Source organism: Trachurus japonicus, chromosome 8, assembly GCF_045865225.1.
Source record: "Trachurus japonicus isolate A0001 chromosome 8, Traja_1.0".
Lineage (NCBI taxonomy): Eukaryota > Metazoa > Chordata > Actinopteri > Carangiformes > Carangidae > Trachurus > Trachurus japonicus.
This window is the reverse complement of record NC_140914.1, coordinates 14,972,571-14,998,204: the sequence shown is the minus strand read 5'-3', so window position 1 is coordinate 14,998,204 and position 25,634 is coordinate 14,972,571. Positions and strand designations below refer to the sequence as shown.

Here is a 25,634-nt window from a genome sequence, read left to right as displayed (position 1 = left end):
TAGGAGCCAAAACGTGTGCTAAAGTGCCCTGTAAAAGCCAAAACGCGTGCTAAAGTGCCCTCTTCAGTGGTGAGGACGCGCTATATGTGCCCTTTTTTTCCCAATCGCCCCTGCCCTTCAAAAAGTCTGTGCACGCCACTGGTTAAGATGACATCAGGCACAATCATACGAGCAGCACAACCTATACAAAATATAAATTTTGACACAATCCCACACATAGACATTTTGTTTTAGATATGTTATATCAAGCAATCCAGAACCACTGCGTAAGTGGAAGGACTTGGAGATGGCGCTAATAGGCCTGTCTGTCTTTCCTATGAGCTGTCTGCGGTGTAGGCTACTACACAGTACGACACAAACATGACACCACCACAGCGAAGTTGTTTGGAGGAAGATAAGTTAGTGCGTGACATCACATCTGGGATGGGAGGGGCCAGCATGTGCACCGGCTTCTGTGGCTGCTGCTGCGTATCAGCTGCGAGCAGTCAGCGTCGCCAATACACAAGTACTACACAGACACACACATAGGCGACGTGGTGGACGACAACTGCAAGAGGGGGGCGCAAACAAAACAGCAACAAGCTGAAAAGTAGCATCTGCGTGTGAGCCTCGACATCAAGTTGAATCCTGGGAGGAGAGCGAGCGCAGAAGCGAGGAAGAGCCGAGGAGAGGAGAGGAGAGGAGAGGAGGAAGGAGGAAGGAGGGAAGGTATCCGGATTGCTGCGGGCGTTTGGCGAGAGAGACAGCCCCGGACAGTGACGCCTGCAGCGGCATCAGGACCACCAGGATGGATGGGGAGAATTACGGTTTGTCTTCATCTCACCCTTATAGGTTCCATGTCATTTGATGGATTGCTGCGATCCAGGCTCCTGGACTATGATGAGTTTAGTCCTTTTTTCTTTTCTTTTTTTTAGCATTGGCGCCTTGTGTTCTTGCTCTTGCTGTACCAAGTGATCAGAAACGGCAGACTGTGTAGTCTACTGACTGAGCCTATAGCTGTTCATACACCCCAGCCAGTCTGATTGCTTTGGTGGGAGTGTTGACATGAGAAGTTAATGTCATCTATTCTAGCAGACTGAGGTGCACATTATGTCATATCTAGGCTAGGGGTAGGGTAGGTAGCCTGGTTGTGTGTTTTTTTTTATAAGCCATCTCAAAAACAGGTGGCCTCTGTGGTCCTCACAGCCAAACGGATATAAAAAGATATGTGTGATGAATTATTAAGCATCACACTGCAGCTATGGCAGCACCATGCGTACCATACAAACCCACATATTTACACGGTGGGATGCAGTGGGAAACAGAAAAGTTCCTGCTCTTATGGGAACTGATGTTGGTGCATAGGTTATTTAGATGACAGTGTTTTTCTTTATCTATGCACACATAATGCCTCATTATAAACCTGTCCTCATTGCCAAAATGAACCATCTTTACAGGAAACTCAACAACCTGACATCATGGAGGGTGATGATGTCAGGCCAGGATGAGCTGGCTGATGGGTAGCTTAGGCTTCATCTCAATTATTTAGCAGTTTAGTTTTTTTTTTTCAGTGATCTTAATGCATCTCAAAATAGAACCACCAGCAATGGCCTCATTGCAAGAACTGATGCTCTGTTACAGGGAGGGAGGGCTTTCCATGACTCACATGAGATTAAAAAAAAGTTTTAGTCTTATCAATACGTCTTTGACATTATTCATATGGTTTCTTATATATAAAAGAGTAATCTGTATCTGTCTTTCCAATATACAGTCTTGGCCTTTTCATTGAGTCTTTAACATGTCAAGAAGACACTGTCCTTATTAGAAGTCCACATAGTCCAGTCTGAGCAGAGCCATAATAACAGCATGTTTCCTCTCAGTCCCACAGCTGGATTTATTTTCAGTTGTCTCTTCCCTAATCAGTACTTTATTTGCAATTCAGCTGAAGAACAAGTGGACGATTATGTAATTATGTGCTAAAGTGCGAGGCATAAGAGAAGGGGATGTGCTGCAGCTCCCTGCACATTCAAACAACACTCTCATCCTCTCTGACACCTCCTCAGTCAAAATCTGCTGCTTGTGGATGTGAATGAGTTAGTACAAGTCGCATAGTCTCTCCTCTCCCTGAGCACCGAGACTGTTCAGCATAATTAGAGTCTAAGAAGGAGAGGGTGTAGAAGTAATCCATCAGCTGTCAGAACTTAGCTTTGTTTTATTTTAGTACAGCTGCGTGTGTTTTTTTTTATTTATTAATTTTATTATCACTGTGAACTTGACTTACGCAACCAAAAATGTCAAATTCATGTGGAGACATGTGTGTTTGAGGATTATCTTTATATATTATAGCTTTGTCATGATGTATGCTCAGTAACCTTCTCAAATTTAAGACAGGATTAACATGCCGTGTTCTTGCACTCTGTTCCTGTGATGTTACTGGGTGTTGGTGCCTGAAACCAGCTACCTTGGGATCCATAGGGCGTAGCTCTGTTTCAGGACTCACTTCAAAGGCTCTTAGCTGCAGGGTGTCAAAATGTCTTTGTTTTATCTTTTTCTTTTTTCCCCCTCCTGCACTTTTGCCATCGACCTGCACCTGTCAGTGCAGCTCAACTTCTACTTGCATAATGAAATGAGCGCACACAAAGGAAACAGTGTGCCTGTTCATAGGTGTGGTGCGCTACAACGGCACAATAGTGTGGTTGCTGTGGTTATTGGTGTCACCTCTCCTCTCGGCCCGACTCCACCTCTTCTTCCTCCTCCTCCTCTTCCTCCTCAGACATCGTCAGTGCTACCGTCGCTTCTTGTTTCCCTGCTGTGTCCTGTCACTCTCGACCCATGTGATGATGAGACGGCTTACTCCAACACTGTTTTGCTTCTCGCGTTCAAAGCACACTCGCAGAAAGACTGTCAAAGCAACAGCAGGAGCAGCAAAGTCTCAGTGGACTTACGCAGTCTCATCTTTTTTATTCAGAGTTTTTAAAAAAAAGTATTATTGAGAAATAGAAGTTGAAATATGACACTTCAAAGTCAATGCAAATCTGCACTGATGTTGAAGTTCATCTTCTTACTCAGCTGTGCAAGATATAATCAAGAAATTGACATTTTTAGAGCAGTTATGACAAACGTAACTCTTTTCATCATTAAATCTACAGCAAACACAAAGGGATGAAGATAAGAGGAAGCAGACAGGAAGAATATTGAACCTGTTAAACATTAAATCAGCTGAAATGTAAATTTGGCGATCAGTGCTGCAGCTTTATCAGGCAGATGTCACAAAGCACAGTTACTGTAGTCTGTGTCGAGGTGGAGAAACCTGATTCTTCGTGTTTTTAGTTGAGCTGTACCAGCTGAGGTGCTTGTTCTGCTCCCGCCCCAGCCAGTTGTTAGTCACTGGAGGTGATGCTAACATTAGGCTGCTATGTAGGAGTTCCACCAACACAGATCAGCAAGCTCTCTGTAGGTTTATATCTAACCAGGGAAACTCTTTAATCATAGAGGACTTGTCTGCTTACAGTATTAGAACACTAACGTCGGGTGATTTTCACCCATGAAATTATTGTTTCATAATTTTCATTATGTTGCTGTTGTCTGAGTTTCATGGGTCCCTGGGTAGCTTCATACTCACTGACATCATTGAAGGTAGGCATGTTACCCTGCTCCCATCCCTAGTTTTTTCAGCAGGCACATGTTCGGGTGGATTTCACCCAACGTTAGTGTTTATGTATCTAAATCTGGCGACCGTTTCTGGTGATGCTGAAAATGTTTCTTTTTTCTTTTAACTCCACCAAATAAGTCTCAAATGTCCCAGAAATGGGTGGTCTGAAGGACAAAGTCCCAGCTCCATTAGTTTTTTTAAAAAGAAGTTTTTGTTAAAAAAACAAAAAAAATCACAAATTTTGGACATTTTTTCATAGGGTCACCATGATACCTTTTTTTCATTTTGTGAAACATTGTATAGTGGAAAATTAAGGAAGTGTACTTCAATTTGCCATGTATTGTTGTATTTTAATATACTTTGGTGAGAAATATTTTTTTATGGGTAGCCTATATTATATCGGATAAAAAATACCCGGCGTTAGTGATGATGTTACTTTTTGTAACGTTAGTGTTCTAGGGTTAAGAAAAGCAGCTGATTTTCAACATAGAGTCTCCCAGAAGTCTGGTCCGTCCTCTCTGGCAGCTGATGGTTTTATGATTTGTAATATTAATAAGTGGGTCTTTGACTCAGTCGTTCAACCCACATATATTTCATCGCTCATTTGAAAGCCAAGTCTGCTGCTCGGTATAGGCTGTAAAAAATCTTCTGGCCTCTTCAGTGAGCTGCGAATAAAGGTGTTGTTGCCTGCTGTTTCCACCTGGTGGCGTGTACGCTCAGCTGCTGGAGCAGCCTGTTTATTTGGGTCCAGTTCAAGGCCATACTATACACCTCGGCACTCAGAGGAAATCTAATCTCATCAGCCATTATTCCTGCTCGATGATGATGTTTGCACCGCATGAAGCCAGTGCACACTCCATCTCATACAGCAGGAATTGGCTGCATCCAGTAATTTCTGTAATGTGAGACTGTATTGATTGCACTGAAATTGCAATCACCACCCTCCACCTGAAAGCACAGATTGCAGTGAGATCTATCTATCTATCTATCTATCTATCTATCTATCTATCTATCTATCTATCCATCCAGGGCCGGCCCTAGGGTTTTGGTGGCCCTAAACAAGATTTTTGTTTGTAGCCCACTCTAAGCGCAAACACCAAATCACTGGTTAAAACTGAATACAGACATGTTTATGCCCTCTGAGGGTTTGAGGTCATTTTCTCGACTTTTACATATTTTCTTAAATGTATCTTTTTAAGATACTTGCAGATGTAACAATACTCAAGTGTTTTATGTCTAAATATTAGAACCTCCGCTCTAAGCACACTGAGGCCGATTTGTCCTAGAACACTGTATATTATAAAGAAATAATTTAGGCCAAATGCTGGAAATTTGAGGTCTGCTTTTTGAAAAATGTCAAATCCCTTGTGAAAACACACCTTCAGTCATGAGAATGAACTGTTTTGGTGCTTGAAATAGGATATGAATACAGTAATAGATAAGTGTAGAAAACAAGTCTAAAATGAAATTTTGTAAGATTGTTTTTTGAGCACAAATGTTGTCATTCTGCCGTTCTATTTTCACCAAATGTCTCAAATGTGAGATAAAAGAAGCTGAATATTGACTTCAAATTACATATAAAGCTCATAGCGTGCACATGCAGACCTCAGGATGTTTAAGTGACTTGAATGAACCCCGGTACCTTTCTGATCATGTGGCCCCCCACCTAAACAACCGCATAGAGTGTTTATGCCAGGGGCCGGCCCTGTACTGTATCTATCTATCTATCTATCTATCTATCTATCTATCTATCTATCTATCTATCTATCTATCTATCTATCTATCTATCTATCTATCTATCTATCTATCTATCTATCTATCTATCTATCTATCTATCTATCTATCTATCTATCTATCTATTGTACACCCACCTGTTTACATGTTAATACTCTGCAGGTTCTCTGTGAGTTGCTGCCAACACTCTGCGCTTCATTCAGAGAGGTATATAGCTACAGTGAGGTGGAGCTGAGCAGTTGGGTGAGGTATGTGCATACTAAAAAAGAGAAGAGACGCATTTGTGCTGACTTCACTGTGTCCTCTGCTGCTGCTGTTGCTCCCGTGACAGAGCTGCTCCTCTGGGTGATGTGCAGCTGCAGCATTTTAATGTCGCCAGGACTGACTTTGCAGTTCACGCAGGGGTCACTACGAGGCACTCGGCCTTCCGGCGATGAACGGGGGGGGCAACGACGATGGCCACATTGAATGCGATGTGATGATGTCACAGCCGTGCAAAACCTATATGCAGCTAAGTGCCAGATCCACCTCCATCATGTTAACTTTTTTGCCACCTAGCCTGCTGGTAAAGTGCTGCCCTTGATGCTGTGAATGATGATGATGACTGACGGAGAGGGCGGAGGTGAAGAGCTGATTAATGACTGACACCGAACGAGAGAGGCTGTTGTTAGAGTGAGAGACACTTGGTGTGATTGACATGTCATCATGCAGGCTAATTCAGAGTGGCAGATGAAATGATGCCGGTTCAAGAGTGACGGTAAACATTTCCTCTTTCCTTCACAAGAGGAAGTCATCAGTTGTTGCTGATAATGAAAACTTATGTGTAAGACTGAGTGTGTATGTATGTGCAGAAGAGAGCCATGTGTGTTATGTGGCCCCAAGACCCTAAAGTATGGTTTGGTGGTGGTGAAGAACTCTCAATAGGTGTGGAAATAATCTAATCAAAACAAATGGCTCCCAGTGTTTTACCCAGGAGCAATTCATTTCTTCCACTCCGTTGCCAAGCAACAATGAAATCTTGACTTTATGTACAAGGCTTTTGAAGCCAAAAACTGATGAGTGACTGGAGGCTAAAAGAAACAGAGGGTAGAGAACTGCACCACATGACATGCTACCTACAGTCCACCATGATTTGCATGTGTAGTACAACTTTGAATTCCTCCATAATTGTTTCCTCAGTTGATTTTTCTCTGTGACGGTTCTCTGAAATGGTGTCAGGCACAATTAGTTGCGGCAAAAAGGCACAGAAAACAGACATTTGTCCTGGAGGAACATTAATAAATGATCTGTGATTGTGATGCAGCCCGGCTTTTGTATCCTATGTGTGTATCGTGCTAGGTTCTAAGAATATCTGTGTGAATTAATATGTAAAGTAGCAAGAGAGTGCAAGTGGGAGAGAAAGAGAGAGAGAGAGAGAAGGAGAGAGAGACAGAGAGAGAGAGAGCAGAGGAGGATAGAGAGGGAGGCTGAGATACCAGAGCAAAAAAGGGGAAGAGGGAGAAAGCAGAAGTGATTTCAGCCTCCTAGCAAGTTGCACATTCCAGTCAAGAGGGAAGAGAAAGTAGGTGAGTTTGAAAGACCGGCCTCCAAGAGCGGAGAATTCATCCTCATCCTCCGACTAGTGGGAGATTAGGTGGAGCAGAGTGACACACTGACAGTGGGAGTCTCTCTGTGGACGAGGCTGTCCGGGAGGCTCAGAGTGACCGCCGGCAGAAGCAGCAGGGGGAGAGCCGGGGCCTTTGCAACTCCGCCCCCCCACCACCACCACCACCTTGTCTTCTGTCTCAGTCTGAGCAGCTTTGGACATTTGGCACTGCTACTGAGAGAGACAGACCCTCACACTCAACTCACATATTCCACACTGGAGCTATGGGGACAGTGAGTGAACTTTGCGTGTCCAGCCTTCAGACATTCCTGTGTCCAGCTGTGAAGTCGCTCCAGGAAGGTCCAGGTAAAGTAAAGCTAAGAGTGTGGATCTTTAGTCGTGCATGTATGCTCCATTTGAAGTGTTGTTGTTATTGTTGGTTTGGTAGTTGCCATGTGTAAGGTAACCTGTTGATCGACATTGTGTGCCGTTGTGTCTTGGACGTGCTTGTGTGGCTGGCACAAACGCGTGGCTCCATTGGAGATGAAAACAAACAGTCGGGACAGAAATAGCGGGAGCTTCTTGTGGCTTAAGGAGGCTCTCTCATTTAGCACAAGTTAAAACCTCTGCCATGCACACACACACACACACACTGAGAGAGAGGGTGAGCTAATGTAATTACATACTGAGCAGCTCTAATCGTCAGCAGGTCTCGCACACGTCCACAGCCCACACTAATTTGATCATGATCTTCTCACATCCTTGTTCACACATAGAGCAGATCCACAAAGTGCCCAAAGTGAAACCTCCTGTTTCTGCTCCCATCTCTGATAACTAGGGCATCAGTGTTGCGATCACCTCACAAACCTGGATAAACAGCTCTCGGGGCTTCCCTGTTTAATTACAGATGGAGGAGCAGGCAGGAGTGTGTTTATATTCACCATCTGTCCCTATTTGTCCAGATTTGTTCTTTCATTCTGTTGTAATAACAATATGATGTGTGTGTTTGTGTAGTTCATTGTTTTGGGCTGGTTGTTAAGTGTTGCAATTGCATTACACCGCGCTGCCGGGTAGTGTGTGCGGGTTCCCATTGGAAATGTTGACGTGACTGAAGCGCCTTCACTGGGTCGTGGTGAATCAGCTGACTGAGTGTGTGTAGTGCTGTCTCAGTGATTTCTAAACACCTGAATCAGCAACAGGGCTGACGCGCGTGTGAAAAGCTGTGACTTCGGTTTTGCTATGAATATTCAAGAGGGGAAGTAATCAGGGTTGTTCTGGTTTCGCAGATTTCTGTCAGGCAAACAAGTTCTGACAACGTTGGGTGGAAGAGAAGTTTAATTCTGATTTGCAGCCTCCAGTCCGGTTTCTGGGCTCAACAACACTGAAGAGATACATTTCCCAAAGGCTTTGCTTGAGTTTTTTTTTCAGTTTAAACTGTAATAACACTCTTGTTGTGATGGCAGCCAATACACTGCAGGCCCCTAGTGGTGGGAAGAGATTGGGCGGTGTACTGTAAGTGTTGGTGTTTCTGTTTTTAATCATGAATCACACAAGTGAATCATGTATGACTCATCTAATGGTCGTCCAGCAAGTTCACATCGTATCAGCAGCTCCATTTCATCACTGTTAGAATATAGCTGAATGCTGTTTAGGCTGAGCTAGTGGAAACACTTGCTTGGCGTCTTCATTTACTGATCTCATGCAGCGTCAGGTTTCTCAGGGGGTTTGAGATACTGATGTTTCTTTTTTTAAATATATTTTTTGGGGCATTTTTGCCTCTATTTGATAGTATAGTTGAGAGAGACAGGAAATGGGGAGGCAGAGAGAGGGGGAATGACACGCAGCAAAGGGCCACCTGATGCACGATTCGAACCGGGGCCAGCGAGGACCACAGCCGTGCGCCCGCTCCACCCGCTGCTCCGCACGACGCTCCTGAGATACTGATGTTTCAATCTGCCCCACTGCATCTAAAATGAAAGAAGCACATGCCCAGTTTTGTGTCTCTTCGCAGCTTTAAATGTTGTTGTGAATCTGACATTCACGCTGGCTGTGAGTGCGATTCAACACGCCATGTTACACCCAGACGGATGCTGATGGTGTGTAGTGTGTGTCACTGAAAATGTGATAGATAGTATATATATATATATATATATATACAGTAGCTGATGTTAAATATCTATCACATCTGTATTTGGGGCTGCCTGGGGCTCTCTGACATGGAAATGAGTCTTGTGGGCTCCAGGGGGCAGCTGAGGACACAATGATCTGTTTGGGAACAAAAACAAATTCGTCAGCAGCAGCAGCAGCAGCAGCAGCAGCAGCAGCAGCAGCAGCAGCAGCAGCAGCAGCAGCAGCAGCAGCAGCAGCAGCAGCAGCAGCAGCAGTGAGTGTTGGAGAATATTTGCCGAATCAGCTTGTTGTGAGAGAGAGAGAGTATGGTGCAGTGATGTTTGGTCATGACGTTTTAACCATTTTGAATCAATAGACATTGAAATAAGTGAAATTGCTTCATAATTTACGCTTGACATGTCATCGTTTTTCATCAAAGGTCTGCTACTATAGAAATACAGTTTACTTCTGCCTAAGAGAAACCAGCTGTTACACATTATTCAAAGAGTCATTCTTCAGGCTCTGTACCTGTAATTTATGTTGAAAATACTTTTTGATACAGCAGTACCACTCCAAATAATACGTATTTGCAGTTTAATGATTAGAGGTCTAATAGGGTTTTTTGACCTTGGTGTGTGTAGAATAACATACACATGTTTGTGGGTGATATTTTGTCAAACAAACAATGCAAATTTTTCTGTGCAGCACATATGATATATCTTCGGTTGAAGACGGCCGCTCACCTCTGAAGTTTTCACTGGAGATTTTTTAAAAATAAGATTAGAAAAGAAGGGGAAAAAACAATATTGTTATTTTTATATGTAGTAGGGGTTCTGTTGGGAAAGTGGGAAAGCCATTTTCAATAAAACATGTCACAGTCAAAGTGAAATAAAGTAAATTAGCCACTTCTCCTTGCAGCAAACCTGCTTCCTCCTCAGAATGTTTATTCAGTTAATATAGAGGCAAAACTATCCACTATTTCAAATAGAAAAAGTGAAAAAAAAAGAAAATTGTGTATCAGAAATGTGTTTTTTGTGATCCCCCAGATTTCCCTTGCAATTACAAAACAAGACAGAATCATCCGCGCACTGATTATCCGTAAGCTTGTGTACACACTAACATGAAACACAATATTGATGTAGCTTTACTGTCTTTTTTTCTCTCTCCTCTGGTAAACATACAGTTTGACATGTTTTGGATGCTGAACCACAGCAGACAGACTCTGCCAGCGAGCTGCTTCCAAGAGGAGTGTGTGGGAATCCAAAGAGAGGCAGATGAAATCCACACAGCCATGAAAGCCAAATGAGTTCTTTCTGGTAGCATGAGAGGATCTGCTTTGTTTTTTTTTTGTTTGTTTTATCTTGATAAATTATCATGAGATGAGCAGGCATGGTAACGCGGCTGTTGGTAGACAGAGACATGATGTTTTTTGTGTTTTTTTTTTCTTTCTCAGACATATTGCGCTGTAAGTTGTGTTGTTTTACTGTAAATATGGAGACGTGCTGGCTTCCAGCTCATCAGCTATCATGCCTGCAGACACGTTATGAATTTATGAACAGCAGGGATTTTATTTTGCCACTTCTCAAGACCGCTTATTACTCAGTCTTATGCATAATTAATTACAGATGAGCAATTTCTTCAGCTGCCTGTCATTTCCCAAGACGGTAATAGTGCTTGTTGGGGTGATTGTGTCAAGTGCAGGAATGAATGCTGTGGGCTTTGCCTGGGGAGGAGTGCTTTCTCTTGGACTGCTGTCATATTTACTGTCAGTATTTTATACCATCTTCCGAAATCTGATTTGCATAGACACAGCAGTACAGTTATAATCAGAATCAGAATCAGAATCAGAAACTTATTCATTCCCAAGTATGTTTACACATACAAAGAATTTGCCTTGGTTTTAAGGTGGAGACATTTAACATCAAAATAAACAAGAAGTACATAAACATAACTCAAAGACAGTTGACATATAAAGGTACAGAAGGCACACAAAATGCTATTTACAAGATACTTCCAAAATACTATAATATATATTAAATATATATATGAATAAAAATATGAGCGCGAATATGAACATATACATCTATAGGTATATAATAGCAATATGAAGTATATGTGTTCAAGTGGAAGTGAGTTGTGCTGCTATAAAGGACACATGTAAGAAGTGACATGAAAGCTTGATCTATTCTTGTATTTTATTATACAGCTCCTGCCACTAATTGCTCAGGTGTGGACTCCCCCTCAACCAGAAAATGACAGGGTGGATCGATCCAACGGTGTCATTACCTCTGACTGCACCTGTAAAAGAGCAGTGGTTTCAAAATCAGCTTGAACAATTTAGTCCTGTGCAGAGCAACACAACACAACCCGAATCACAGCTGATGCCAAAGAATGTCTGGCATGCATGCATGCAGCAATCTCAATGGCAACAGAGGAACTTTTCAAATCTGGTAATGACACCTATTTCTCAATACTTTTTTGTTTGGAAATCAAAGGGGCAGAACAAAAACAAGCACATCGTAACATGACCCAGCTCCCTGCAGTTTACTACAAACTATGAGATAAATATGTATGTAGTTATATGATAATGTTCGTGCCTTTGGGGTCTATTTTTGTAATTTTAGTAGGAGTGAAACTTTAAGAAGCAAAGCTGTAATAATGTAATTATTGCAAATGATCAGCAGGGGTCACTGTTGACATCACTTGTCACAAGTTATTTTCTTACACAAAAGAAGTCAGATCTTTTTTTGTAACACATTGCTTCACTATTCAAACTGTAGGATCTGTTACTCCATTGTTAGAGCCCAGTTGATATGAACAGAGCCTTGTGGTTTCAGGAATGATCCTGTTTGGCAGCACACTGCTTAAAACCAGGCAAACATCATCTTAAAGGCTCTCACTGATTGTTTCAGATCATCACAAGTTTACTGTCTCCTCTGTCATGGTGGTGCTTTCTAAACAGAAGCGCTAAATTGCATTTTGGGATGGAAATTTTTTGGAGTGTGGCTCACACTACCAACTATAAAGATATCTCAGCTTCTGTTGTGTCCCTTTTGAATTCTTTTCCCCCTGTTGCTCACTTGAAAACACACTGTATTTCAAAGGCTTAACACAGTACACTGCTTCAGCTGGCTCGAGTTGAAATGTTCTCTGGTATAAGAAAGCTACTTTCAGCTTATGCAGGTTTAGCTGCTTACAGATGACTGCCACTGCTGCTGGAAAGGGACTTTGTCTTAGTTTTCTTACCAAATTACCATTCTTTCATTGCAATCTAGATAGTGTTGTCCTATCCAGACTTACTGTAGGAAAGAAAATGATGATGCATTGTTTTGCACAATGAGTAAAGCAGAATAAAACTTTTGAAGGATTTCTTCAGCTCACTGAAACGAGTAATAAGATGCATCTTTTAACATGCATGAGCCAAAACCTCTTCACCCTCTGCAGTCCAGGATGACGCTGAGCGGATGCTTGCATAAACACTTCATGAACATCAGCATCATTCTACGTCTTTATGTAAATGAGGATGTTGCAGACAACAGTATCTCCATGTGTTGATATCAACTCATGATCTGTGATGAGCAGTTAAAAGGTCAAGCAGCTCTCTGGCCTCACTTGCTCTGGGTTCTTTAGCACACATTTGCAGCAGTGCCCAGGGGAACGGATGAACTCTTAACAATGAATTGAAACTTTGTGCATCCAGCATCGACTTCACAATGGCTGCACTGTCAGTTGCTGAGTTCAACTGGGCCATTCATGTCCCACAGCTTGAAGACGAGACCCTTTAAAATGAAGTGGCCGTGCACACTGTAGGACCTTTCATAGATGTCTCAATGATTTTACTCACTAGGCAATAAACATGGTCCTCAAATAAACTGTTAATCCAACTGTATAGTTTTAATTCCTTTGCTAGTATGAATACTCACAACTATATAATGCATCCAGGCATCCAGTCTTCTGCACATATTCTCTCCTAGTGCATCACATAGGATTGGAGGGGAAGAAAGAAAAACAGTGAGGAGCTTTCTCCCTCTACACGGCCTCTTTTACTATAGCTGCAAGCACAAGCACAGCATTCCTCCTGGCCCTCCCATATTAATGAACAGGAAGGTACAGGCCCGGCCCTCTCCTGTCTGACAGGAGCATGGTTGTGCAGGTGTTATACAAACAGCAGGCTGATTTATTCGCTTTTAACAAAGGGAATGGAAGGCAGGGGAGCTCTTCTGTCTGCCCTTGCCATTTTAGAAATGTCTCCCAGATAGAACAAAGAGACCCCTGGTCAGATGCACCTTTGATCACAGGCAGCATAAAACTTGAATATACAGTGTTGATGGGCCAGGCTGAAATATGAAAGTAATAAATCCAGTGAGATGAGGCTTTTATCTCTGAGAAGATGCTGGCAACTGATGTGTTGGTCCAGAAAGTTACATGATCGGCTTTAAAGAAGTTGTTAACTCGTACCACGGTTTGGTAGAACTGGTTTTACCATTAATGACACATGATGATGATGATCCAACTTTAGGACACTTTGTCATGTCATGTCATGCAACTGAAAAATGCCTTATGAGAAAAAGAAGAGTTGCAGTAGTATCATATTTTTTTTCGGTTTGATTAATTTTCCTGTTTGCATTTTCAACAGCAAATAACAAAAGAACAAAAGGTGCAGCAGTCAGTTAAATTAGTTTCATATACTTTGAGTATTCAACAGGTGTTTTGAAAGTATGGTTGTCTTGGCCACAGACCTAGGCCAACGGTTTGATGCTATTTTTCGTACTTTTGTGTCTGGGGTAAAAGTGCCTGCAAACATGTCTGTTTTTGGCGGATGTGGTGAATCAAATGCAGCGCAGCCGATATGCGCAAGATCAGCAGCGGTGACTTGCTCTGCTGCGTCTGTGTGTGTCAATCACACTCCCTGCCCCCACTCGGCCCTGTCCCAACAACGGTGTACTGTGTGTAGCCTACGTGCGTGCGGGTCTGTGTGTGTGTGTGTGTGTGTGTGTGTGTGTGTGTGAGTGAGAGAGAGAGAGAGAGAGTGCCCTAGGCAACAGGGTGGAGAAGCAGGCGGCGGACGCGTCATCTGGCCCATTTGCTGCACCTTCAGAGTCAGACCTGAGCGGTGTCAAGTCAGCAAAGCCCAGTGAAGACTGACACCGGAAATAGGGGAAGCTTTCCTTCAAAATAATGTATGATGTGGTATTAAATAAACCGTGTTTGCAGTAATCCAATAACTGTTCACTTTCAGTTTACAGCACAGTCAACTGTTGCTGCTTGTTATAGGCTATTATAACGCAAATAAATCGGAATCTGGGGATGCTCAAGAATTTTATTTGACTTTGACTTTATTGAATAGCCTAGCCTATAATTGGCAGTATCCAGTTAGCATAATACAAAGTCCATTACTCATCTCTCAACACTTAAAGAAGCCACCATGAAGCTGCCATTGGGTTACCGGTAAATAGAGAGGGTGAAAGTTGTGTAGACTGACTGTGCTTCTTTAACTTCACTTCACAAACTTCCTAATGCAAATTAATTTGTCGCCCAAGACAAAAACAAACCAAACAACAACAAAAAAAACATTGCTCAATAATAATTCTGATTAATCAGAACAGACATTTGCATGATAAATCCAGAAACACCGCAACACTGCAAAAACTCAATAATATTTGTCTTATTTCTCGTCAAAATGACTAATTTCTAGTCAAAACAAATCTAATTCTACTTAAAATAAGACTCATCACATTAAAAAGTAGCTTGTTTAAGACACTTTTTACTTCTTTCAAGCATATTTTCACTTGAAATAAGTAGGAAAATCTGATAGTGGAGCAAGTTTTTCTTTCTTATTACAAGCACAAAAAACTTGCTTTCACTGGCAGATTATTCTACTTATTTCAATTGAAAATTTGTTTGAAACAAGTGAAAATTATCTGAAAACAAGTTCATTTTTAGGTGATGAGTCTTAAAGAGATTAGTTTTGACAAGAATTGAGACATTTTGACAAGAAATAAGACAAATATTCTTGGAAAGATTTTGAGTTTTTGCAGTGAATTTATGTGTTTTATTCTGAAAGCCCCGACAGGAAGTCTGTTATAGGCTATAGATTGCACTTGACAGAGAACCGCGCGCAGGAAAGCCTGCTTGGTTAAAGTCCTCCTCCGTCTCCCCAAGACCACTCCTTTAAGCTGTCGACAGAGCCACCCTTCATTTACCAAAGAACCTACTCCCCTGGGTGTTTGATCATTTCGGCTGTAAAAGACGAAAATAAATCGATATATTTATAAATAGTTGTAAGTGGTGCTGTAACAGCCAGAGTTTTAACGTTGTGGAAACTTTTCTGGACTGGGAGCTGCGAAGAGAAGACAGCATGGTGTTAAAATCGGAAGACGGGATAGGTGAGTGAAACAGTCGAAGGAAATACGTTGTTGCACCGTGTGACTATAGTTCATAATGGGACTGCGTGTGTTTGGAAAAAAAAAGTTTATTAGGCTATTAATTATCAGTGTTAAACTAAGAGTGAAGTTTTTCAAAGTAAAATCTCAGGAGCTAACTTTCTGTGTGAACTGAAGGCTGGCTCTTGTCTGGCCTTGTTTACAGTGTTTACTACGCTGCCATTTGCTACCAACAGAGATGTAGTTACTGAGTCAGCTTTGTGCATTTATCATCCCCCCTGTGGTTTTCCAAAACTACTACGCTTCCCATGCCTTTTCTGAAAAACAAACTGAAAAAAAAACACATTAAAATTCCAAATATGTTATCATTTCTTTGGCCTTCACATTAACAGACTCTGAAGATGAGATTTAAATTACCATTTAATACTAATACTACTTAAATAGGCTATATGTGAGTTCTATTTGAGTTGTGCATATTGCAGTTCTATTCCTTTTCTGTTTCATTTTTATATCCACTGTTTAATATTTGTGAGTCTGCTTACTTATGTTTGATTTATTTCCTATGGCTGTGGTTGTTACTTACCACATGTATTAACAGTTCAGTAACACATGTAGAATATAGCCCGGTCTGTCACAGTGGTTTCACACAGTCTTAATGGCTTTTTGACTTAGAGGGAACATCACCAGTGTCACTTTACAGTCTCAGCAGCAACAGGTGTGAGAGCAAACCGTTAAATCCTCCAGTGTCAGCACAGAGGCAGCAGCACATTATTTCCCAAGCAGTTTAGTTTTTTTCTATATTTCTGCTTTTGAGAAGATTTTATTTATGAAAACACCTTTTATAATGCTCTATCCTGTATTGAAACATGGTTGCAATTCTCTTACGTAAGGTTATTATTGACTGTATTGTTGTATTGGCATGACTGGCTTTGGAAGTCAGATAGAAAGCCTTTGTGAGCATGACGCTTTCCTCTTCCACGCCTTGGTCAGCCTTGCAGTATTAATTAGAACTCCTAACCTGCGTCACTGTTAATCGTTTTAGAGTTAACAGTGACTGACTGACTGACTGATCCTTTTACATGCTGCTTGCTCCTTTGTTGTGCTGATGGATATAAGGGGAGAACTTTACTCACTATCTGGCCTCAGTGGCCCCCACGTCAGCCCGCCTGGCACACAGCTGCATTGTTTGTGCAGGATGAGAGAGAGTTGAGAGAGACAGGAACAGTCGATTCTCTTTTCGAGTCCATTTGTCTCTGCCACTTAGAGGTGGGTGGTCTGGGGAAGTTAAAGTAGTTGTCACTAATGGTTCCCTAATGAGTGGCGCTGAGAGCTCTAATGGGCGCTCCAAAACAATGCGCCCTGCCTGGCACTAATGCCCTGGTGGTTTGTTAACGGTCATCCTCTCCCCATAATCATATTTTAGCCTTCTTGGTGCATCAGTTGCAGCCCTCCTTTCCACTCAGGCCAGGCTTTATTCTGCATGGTTACTGCTATAGTGGACTAAATATATTTTACATTTAGTCCACTATAGCTATTATAGCATTTGGGTTTCGGGGTTCATGTTGTTTCTGTTTTTGTTTTTTGTTGTTGCTGCACAGTCTCATGTGTGGTGGTAGCGCAGCAGCTCCCATTTGGCTGCATTGCTGACATTTTTTAGGGCACAGCCACTGAAAAGGGCACAGTAACAGGTTTGGTACTAACCACTGTGACCTCTTTGTTTATTGTAGAATAGACCACAATAACTATTTATTCATTTCCTTCAGCAGCCAAATCAATGTATTGATTTCTCAACTTAATTATTAATTGATTAATCAAATTGCGAAGTATAATCCGTCAAGATTATACTTCGCAAAAGTCCTGCTGTCTCTTGCAGTGCTGCCTGTCTAGAATTCACTAGGGAGCTCTTGGTGTTACTACATTGACGTTAACACAGCCAACAGTTATGGCCCATTTGCATAGAAGGTGTTATTAACCTTTTGTGATGAGTCATCTTCTCTTTGTTCCTCAAATAGATCCAGGTCCTAAATGTTTAAGTGCATGAGAGGATACTGTAGATAAGAGTGTGGTGTTAGTTTGTCAAGTGTCAAGGGACACATGCAGTTTTTTTTTTCCTTAGGGAATCAATTTTTATTGTCTTTGCCTTTTTTGTGTCTCTCTCTTTTTGTCTTGCACAGTTCATTACCCTCATCTCTCTTCCAGCTCTGATTTGAGTGCCTTCCAGCTTTATGTGCAGCAGGTATAGACATGCCTGGTTCCTGCAGGACTAAACTCAGCCAGATCAGCCAGAAGTCCGTAGTTTCAAAATGGGAGCAGATGAAAGCTTCATCTAGGAGTGCACTGATTTGCCTATCAAATAAACATGGCTCAGTCAGGTGCTATAGGGCTTGGTTATGCTCGAGTAGTGCCTGCATTGTCTGTTCGGCATTAGCTATTTGTTTAGAGATTGTTTTGGCTGCAGGAGAGTAATGTTAGACTGACAGCATCAATGCATGACATTACATGTTTTGTTTGTGACATGGAGTAGCAGATGTGTATCAGATCTTTTTTGTTGATTTTTACCAATGATAGGGGGTAGTTAGTAGTTACAGCTTATCTGTTTGTGTGTTGTGTCTTTCAACAAAAGCACTGAATTATGAGAAAGATCTGGCACCATTGTCAAAGAGGTAAACAATTGAGCCCTGCCTGCTGAGTTCAATGGCTGCTTTGTTGGAGCCGGATTTTTGCAACCCCTGTTTTTTTTTTATTATGCACTATTCAAATCATATTGTGATAGAGTTGAAGGATTCAAGTTCAGACAGAATGGCTATTTTGTATTGTCTTTGCCACAGGATGGGAGGGTTGGGTTGGGGCCACAGCTTTTCACTCCTCCCCTGATCTCTGTACCAGTTCACAAACAGGAAGCCGAGACTGTGACGACAGGAAGTGACATCCCACGGTTTTTGTGTGTGGGCTAAAAGTTTCTACACTTTTTTGCCACTGAAAATGAGAACAGAGAATAAAGATCATAACAAGAATGGAGATGAAATCTGACAACAAACTTTAGATTCCCCTCAGACTTTCTCATCGTGTGTTTTCTGGACTTGTCTGTGTGTGTTGGGTTTTTTTTTACTGGTGAGAGAGGATGTTGACAGTAGGACAGACCTGATAAGAATCAAGGCCAACTGCATCGGAGGACAAAAGCGTGTATTGTGGGTTGAAATAGCACTTCCGTCTTTGAGGAAAAACAACTAGAAGCCTCCACATTGGCCTATCATAACAATTAATGTTGATAAATGCCTATAAAGTAGGATGGAGATTATTAAAGAAAGCTGATCTTTTGTGTATATAATACTGGATTGCACGTGTGTGTGTACTGTGTGTGTATGTGTGTGTGTGTGTGTGTAGCTGTGGGCCGTTTGTGCTGTGGAGCTGCCAGTGTGTTTGCTTTACACCGTGGCTGTGTGTACGATGGTCGGCCCAGCTATACATTCTTCAGGCCCAGTTCCCACCAAGTCACATCCTCTGGTCCCTGCATTCCTACACAGTAGCTTTAACACTGCTGGCAGACTGATTGTGAACGCGCCCGGGCGGGGATGCTAATTTGCTCCTGGGGTGAGACAGGGTCATGTCTGTTGGAGCAGCCGTCCTTTCTGTCCCCAGTTACTCTGTAGTGTGGCTTAACTCCAACTCACGTTAATGCAACAAGGCTACATGGTAAACAGTAAAGACTGAGCATTGGAGCAAGAGGTAGCTACTAAGGATGTCACGATTACAGATTTTCTTGGTACGATTATTGTCAGAGAAATAATCACGGTATTACGATTATCACGATTATTATGCATTAAATAATTTCACAACACTATTAATGTGTAAAATCAAATCTAGTTAAAATATACATTACTAATTATAAAATATTTTAAATATCTATGAAAATATGACCAATTATTAATCCGCCAGGGGAAGTGTCATCGATACCAAATGTTTAAGTTAATTTTAATCTTTTTTTTTTAATTACAAATGACACTCTAGCATTTAAATTCCTATCAATTCAATGCTACGTAGGTAAATGGACCAGTATCTGTGCATTTACCTTTACTTTTGCGCACATCTGCCAACAAGGTTCATACATGATCTTTTTTTTTTTGAAAGTGACGGTATTTAGGAATCTTTGCGATTAATTAATTGTGGCGTTTAATACCGCGATTAATTGTGAAAACAAATTAGCTACAAAAACAAGTTTTAATTTAATGAAATCAATCATGATAATTTAAATAAAATAGCACACAGGGAGAACAGAACACACTTCTGCCAAGGCTACTACAGAGAAAAGAATATAGTAAACAATTAGGATTTCACTATGCAACCCCTCAACAAGTTTGGTGAAAATAAGTTCAGTACAAATTTTTGTAACCCAGCTGACAAAGACAGAGGTGACAAACAGGTGGAAACATAACCCCCTCACTGAGGGTGATAGGTTCCCTTGCTCTAACCCTAATGCCAGCCTATAGGTAACCGTGACAGTAGCAGTTTGCAGAGCTTTAATAAGCAGCCCTCTATTAAAACATTGCATGATGAAGACATGTTGTGTAACTGGTCTCAGTTGTGAAGAAATACGGTAGAACTGCAGCAATCATGTCATGCTGTAATCCACAAGGAATGTAGCCGTGTGAAGGATTGATTGCCCAACACATTACACTGAAAACGTTCATGATGTCTTGGGGAGTGTTCTTGTTCGTTTATCACAGACAAAATAACCTCAACATATTCAAACGTATCTGGAGTGGAAGAAAGAGATGTGGTTATATTATGCCAATATTGCCCTACTCCTGTGTGTGTGTGCGTGTGTGTTTTTTAAAAATTATTATTATTTTTTTAAATCTTTTTTACTTGTCTGTGATAAACGAACATGAACACTTGCCCAACACAGGGCTATGTCAGGTTATGCTACTGACGTTGAACTGTTGGTGCTTTTTGTAGTTTTTTTTTTTAAACTGACCGCAATACTGATGTGAAGATACCATGACCAAATGGACATGTTGTTCTGGTCTAACTCCTTTCTTAACTTCTTTAATTTGTGTGTCATGATTATTGTGTTGCAACATCATAGAGAAAAACCTTCCTCAGCCTCTTCTAATGAATTTGTTCCTGTGAGCCTAAGATGGATTGCTTTTGTCTTTCTGAGGTTACTGATGCAGTTCCCTTTTGAGACTTTCTGAAGAACAGTGTATTTCCATATAAATACCCTTACTAGTGCAGAATATGAATCATCACCTGTCGTGCTGAACTCCATAAACACAGGGATCCCATACGGAGACCAGTCACAGGAAGCTCTGTCACTATGGGACTGCAGAGAGCAGCCAGCACAGCAGAGGGCTCCAGGTTGACTCATCCCACACACTCAGACATGAGTGTGCTCTGTGCTGCAGACATACATACCTGAGGCAAGTTTACACTCAAGCTGTAAAAACACAAACGCTCGGGAGGGACACGACGATGAGGAATGCTTGGAATCTTTCGTAATCTTCTGGACATGCGTGACCGGCAATATGATAATGCTCATGCACATATTCACCATAAGCATTCATCATGATTGTCTTCAGCACAGACTCCTTTGTTGAACCGGAGTTTCAGGGGTTGACAATGCTGGTCATATGACTGGTCAGGAGAGAGAAAACCTGCCTCAAGTGTTGACTCATACTAGAGTTTATGACTTCTCCTCTGTCTCCTTGGGAGGTATCCAAGTATCCAAAGAAATAAGAAATACTTATATAAGATAAGAGAATATTTTTAGAACCTACTAACTGAATAAATCCCTTTTTAAAAAAAAAAAAAATGACCAGTGAGGCAGCCTTTCTTTGTTTTGGGACTTTGCCTCTCTCTTGCTCGATGTAACATATAACATTTTATATGTAGCCTATGTCTTAAGTGTCGCTTGGTGTCAAAATCAACATATTTTGATGAGAAAATTATTTTTTCAGTATTGGGAAAACCCTGAAACTGCAAACAACTCCAGTAACCTCAACATATTCAAACGTATCTGGAGTGGAAGAAAGAGATGTGGTTATATTGTGCCAATATTGCCCTACTCCTGTGTGTGTGTGTGTGTGTATGTGTGCGTGGGTAAGTCTGTGTGTGTGTGTGTGAGGAGGAGGCAGAGAAGGGGATGTCCACTGGGTGGAGCCTCCTTGTTAATGGTAGTGACAGCAAAACAGAAAGAGAAAGAGAGAGGGAGAGAGAGAGAGTAGAGAGGGAGAGGGGGGAGCGAGGGAGTGAGTAAGGCTCCTTTCCCAATTGGACTGTGTCAGTGTCCGTGTGCTGTGCGCAGGCTGGGAGCTGATATCTGTGCTGTACATCTCTCTGCCTGACTGGAGGAGCCGGCTCCTTCTCTCAGCCACTTGACATGCTGAGGTTCCAGTCGCCTGCGTGAAAGAGGAACTGACAGAAGAACGGACTGCTGGGTGGTTTTTTTTTAAATATATATTTACCTGAAGGTGGAGCAAGAACAGAAAAGGAACTCACTGGAAAGACTGACAAGTGACACTTGGGAGGATTTCTCAGTTAGGTTGGCAACTTAATTGCTGATATTTATGTGTGTGTGTGTGTGTGTGTGTGTGTGTGTGTGTGTGTGTGTGTGTGTGTGTGTTTGTGTATTTGGTTAAGAGAGTATGTTTTATTCTACATAAGGCTGTTTGTGTAGCTTTTACTTATTGTACTTGCTGTCCTGTGGGACTTTGATCAGTTTTCATTGATTCTGTATCCCCCCCTCCCCCTCCTTCCACACTTTGATAGCATTTAAGATTGAATCAGTGAAGCTGGAGATAAAGAGCTGGGATGATGATGAATCACATAAAGAGTAAATGAAATCATATAACCCGAACCAGGAGCTAATTGACTTTTTGTAACATGAACATATCTGCAGGGTTGTCATTCTCCTGCTAGTCCTGGGCTGTGGCTCGTTGCCTCTAATGGTAATGAATGTAGCTCAACTGGCTGACACTTGGCATGATTGAGTACTGGTGCAGCAGGACAGTGACAGGGCAGTATGGTGATGTCAGCTGGGGGTGAAGGGGGGTGGCCAAAAGGGCATGGATTTGTCTGACCCTCTAGGATCATATATCTTAGCAATGAACGTGCAGAAGTTCATTCAGCAGACATGGGTTTATGTATGTCTATGGTTGTAGAAAACAGAGATGTCGCCTCATCAGGTGGCATCGTGGGACATAAAGAATGATTTTTTAAATTTTTTTATATATATATATATAGATCCTGGAAGCCGGCAAATGAATATTGAGCCTAAACTTGGAAGTTAAGCCAAGGATGCTTATAAGCCTTCAGTCCCTGTTTCTGGGCCTTGTTGAGGAATGTCCTGAGAGGCTGCCTGCAGACACAAAGGGAGAGCTGTGATCATCCCACCGCTCTTCCCACTGTCTCTGTGTTCTCCTGCCATTCAGCGTCCCACGCCTCCCCAGCCAAACACAGGGCTCCTTCTCCTCTTATCTCCCCTCTCTCTCTGTCCCCCTTCACCTCCTCCTACCATCAGGCCGGGTCAGGTTTGGACGCTTTGGTGGCTTTTTTGATCCGTAAATGCTGGCCCCCTTTTTCGGACTCTTGTTCTTGTGTGTGGTAGCTGTCAGTGTGGACTGGGGAGGTGAGAGGTGAACAAGTTCTTTTTGAGCCCATGATGCCCACCTTACCAACTGGCATTCCTTCACAGCCCCTGCTCTGCTTTGTTACAGGCTGTCTGGCTCAGAAACTGAAGTTGTGTGTGTATGTGTGTGTGTGTGTGTGTGTGTGTATGCAGTTTCAAATATATATGAGGGAGAGTCCCCTTGGGATTTACTGTAGTAATGAGATTCAGTCTCACATCAGAGATCAGCAGATTAGGCAGTTGCGTTTTAAATCACCTTTTCTTGCTCGAGCAGAAAACAGCAGTAAAAATCAGAAACCTTGGCGCTATTTGATAGACTCTGGTCTGTCTGAGTGTGTGTATGTGTGTGTGTATGTGTGTGCATATGTGTTTGCCCGGCCCCATCCCAGCTCACATAATCGATTATTTGTATGGTTGTGTTTTGTGCTGAATGCATTAAACCTCATCATGAAGTAGACTGCTGCTCATTACAGCCGGTGCTCGTATTGGTTCAGGCAAGAGGTCGATTGATCGGAGACTATAGAGACCGTGGGGGTGGAGGGTGTTATTTAGCAACTTTAAAAAAGTAAAGGTGTATTTAACAGTAAGGACAAAGGCTGTACAGAAACAACAACAACAACTGCCTCGGGGGAGGGGAGGAGATGGAGGAGAGACGTAGAAAACTGATGCTTGGTTGTGATACAATTGGCTCAGAAGAGTAGATGAGGAGGAGAGATGATGGAGGAGCAAAGAGGTGACGGGAAATGAAATGTAATGGAAAGTGAGTGAGGACCAAGTAGATGCTGTTTTTTTTTTTTCTCCCCACAAAGATACAGAGGTAATAAAAGCGGTAGCCTTGTTGTGTAGAGGGAAAGACTGTCACTACAAGAGTCATTCATCTGCCCCGATCAGTCTGCGCACTTCATCAAAATGTAATCATGTACCGGTTCAGAAACACATGGCTATAGAAATGGATGTGTATCCCTTTGCATATTCCCTCAGTCAGCAGATCCGAGACAGCACTGTGGTGTAAATATATTCATTGATGCCTCCATGTGCTACTGCGAAGCAGCAAGATCCCACATGTTGGGTGTAAAAACCTCCACAGAGCTTCTACTCTGTAAAACATGAGGATAAACAGTAGATGGAGAAAGAACACATCCTGTATCACAAGCTGACATCTCACTACGTACATCCTTATTGAGCAAGCACATGTTTTTTAGTACACCCATAAGTGTATCTTGTGACCCTGGGCCAGTGGGGGTGTCTTATTTAGTTAATAAGTTTTTTTTTTTTGTATGCTGAGAGTGCTCCCTAAATTGGGTCACATTTGCAGTGGGGGTGGGGGTCTGAGTGAGAGATCCTCCGAATCCTAATTTCCTTATTTTCCAAGGAGAGTTCTTCAGTGATCTGGGTGGAAATGAGACATCAGCCTCTTCTGCCAGGATGGCAATCACGATGTGTATTAGTGGGCTTCGCCGCTGTGGGAGAGGGAGCTATAATTGGCGTCTCCCTCGATGTCACCTTCCCAACGTTCTCCGCTGACCCAGCCCTCGCTAATAACGGCTTTGCCCATCAGTGCACTTCGCAGACGAGGACGCACATGGTTGACATTTTTGTACAAGATTTTGGACTTGCAACGTTTCACAAGAAGAGGGTATATACTATATACAATCAAAATGCAGTTGTTGAAGGGGATTGAAGGAGAGTGGGTGCTGGGATTTTTGAGCATTTACTTTAGGTTAAACAGCACTCAAGAGTAATGAGGGCCAGGAGGACACAGCAGGACAAAGCTCAGATTATACTGTCCTGGATTTGGCAAAAGAGCACCTTTGTGTCAGGATATACTATCATCATCTGCTCTCCAGTCACACATTTTCAAAATCACTTTGCTCAAGCTTGCTCTTGGCAAGTTATTCAATCTAGCAAAAGACTTAATGTATTACTGCTCTTTCAAAAAATGCTAATGGGATGGGGGTAATTTGGGGTTCTGAATGCAAATCATCTTCTTTTCATTTTCTGATAGTTGAAGTGTCCTGCCTTGTCTCCTGATCCTGACTTAAGTTTAATAACATCCTTAAGTGAAAGTGAATAGACTAGAGTGATTTAAGATTGATATTTGTACAATGGTGTAATGGTTTAGAGTGTGAATATCACAATCTAGTCAAGTGGTTGCGTGTTGAATATTGAATCAAAAAGCTAACATGCTAATCACTGACACAACACCAGGCACAGTGAGAGATTTATTGTGTCAACCCCCGAGTGTTGGTGTGTGAACGTTACGCCGATGCCTGTGTGTTGTGTACCTTTTCAATATTTGTTCACGACTGCACCCGTTGCACGCACGCCCCCATGTGCATGTGTGTGTGGTTCCCCTGAATGACCTGTTTTCCAGGCAGCGTGAGTCCCCGAAGGAGTGAAGATGTGGGCGGCCCATGTTTTCTCTCTCAGCCTGTAGGAATCACTACATACAGTAAAGGCTCATCCAGGCTGGATTGCTGCAGGGGCCTCTGCTTCTGAGATACTCCTGAAGTCAGATATATAGACTGTGCACATGAGGAGTATTGTATCTTAAGAGTATGGAAC

General features: G+C 42.2%; 1 protein-coding gene across 4 annotated transcripts in view; it reads left to right on the top strand.

Moving 5' to 3' along the window:
* Positions 1 to 510: 510 nt before the first annotated feature.
* The window catches only part of cyth1a (cytohesin 1a), a 43,046-nt gene continuing 17,922 nt past the window's right edge, over positions 511 to 25,634 (top strand). Inside the window, exon 1 of one of the 4 annotated variants that reach the window (XM_085784171.1) lies at positions 511 to 806. In XM_085784171.1, coding sequence (XP_085640297.1) covers positions 788 to 806 — 19 coding nt within the window. In that variant the 5' untranslated portion in view covers positions 511 to 787. Of the gene's footprint in view, positions 807 to 6,873; positions 7,317 to 15,224; positions 15,446 to 21,653; positions 21,984 to 25,634 lie in introns of those variants that run through there. The other 3 variants (XM_085784168.1, XM_085784170.1, XM_085784172.1) reach the window with 3 other exon arrangements.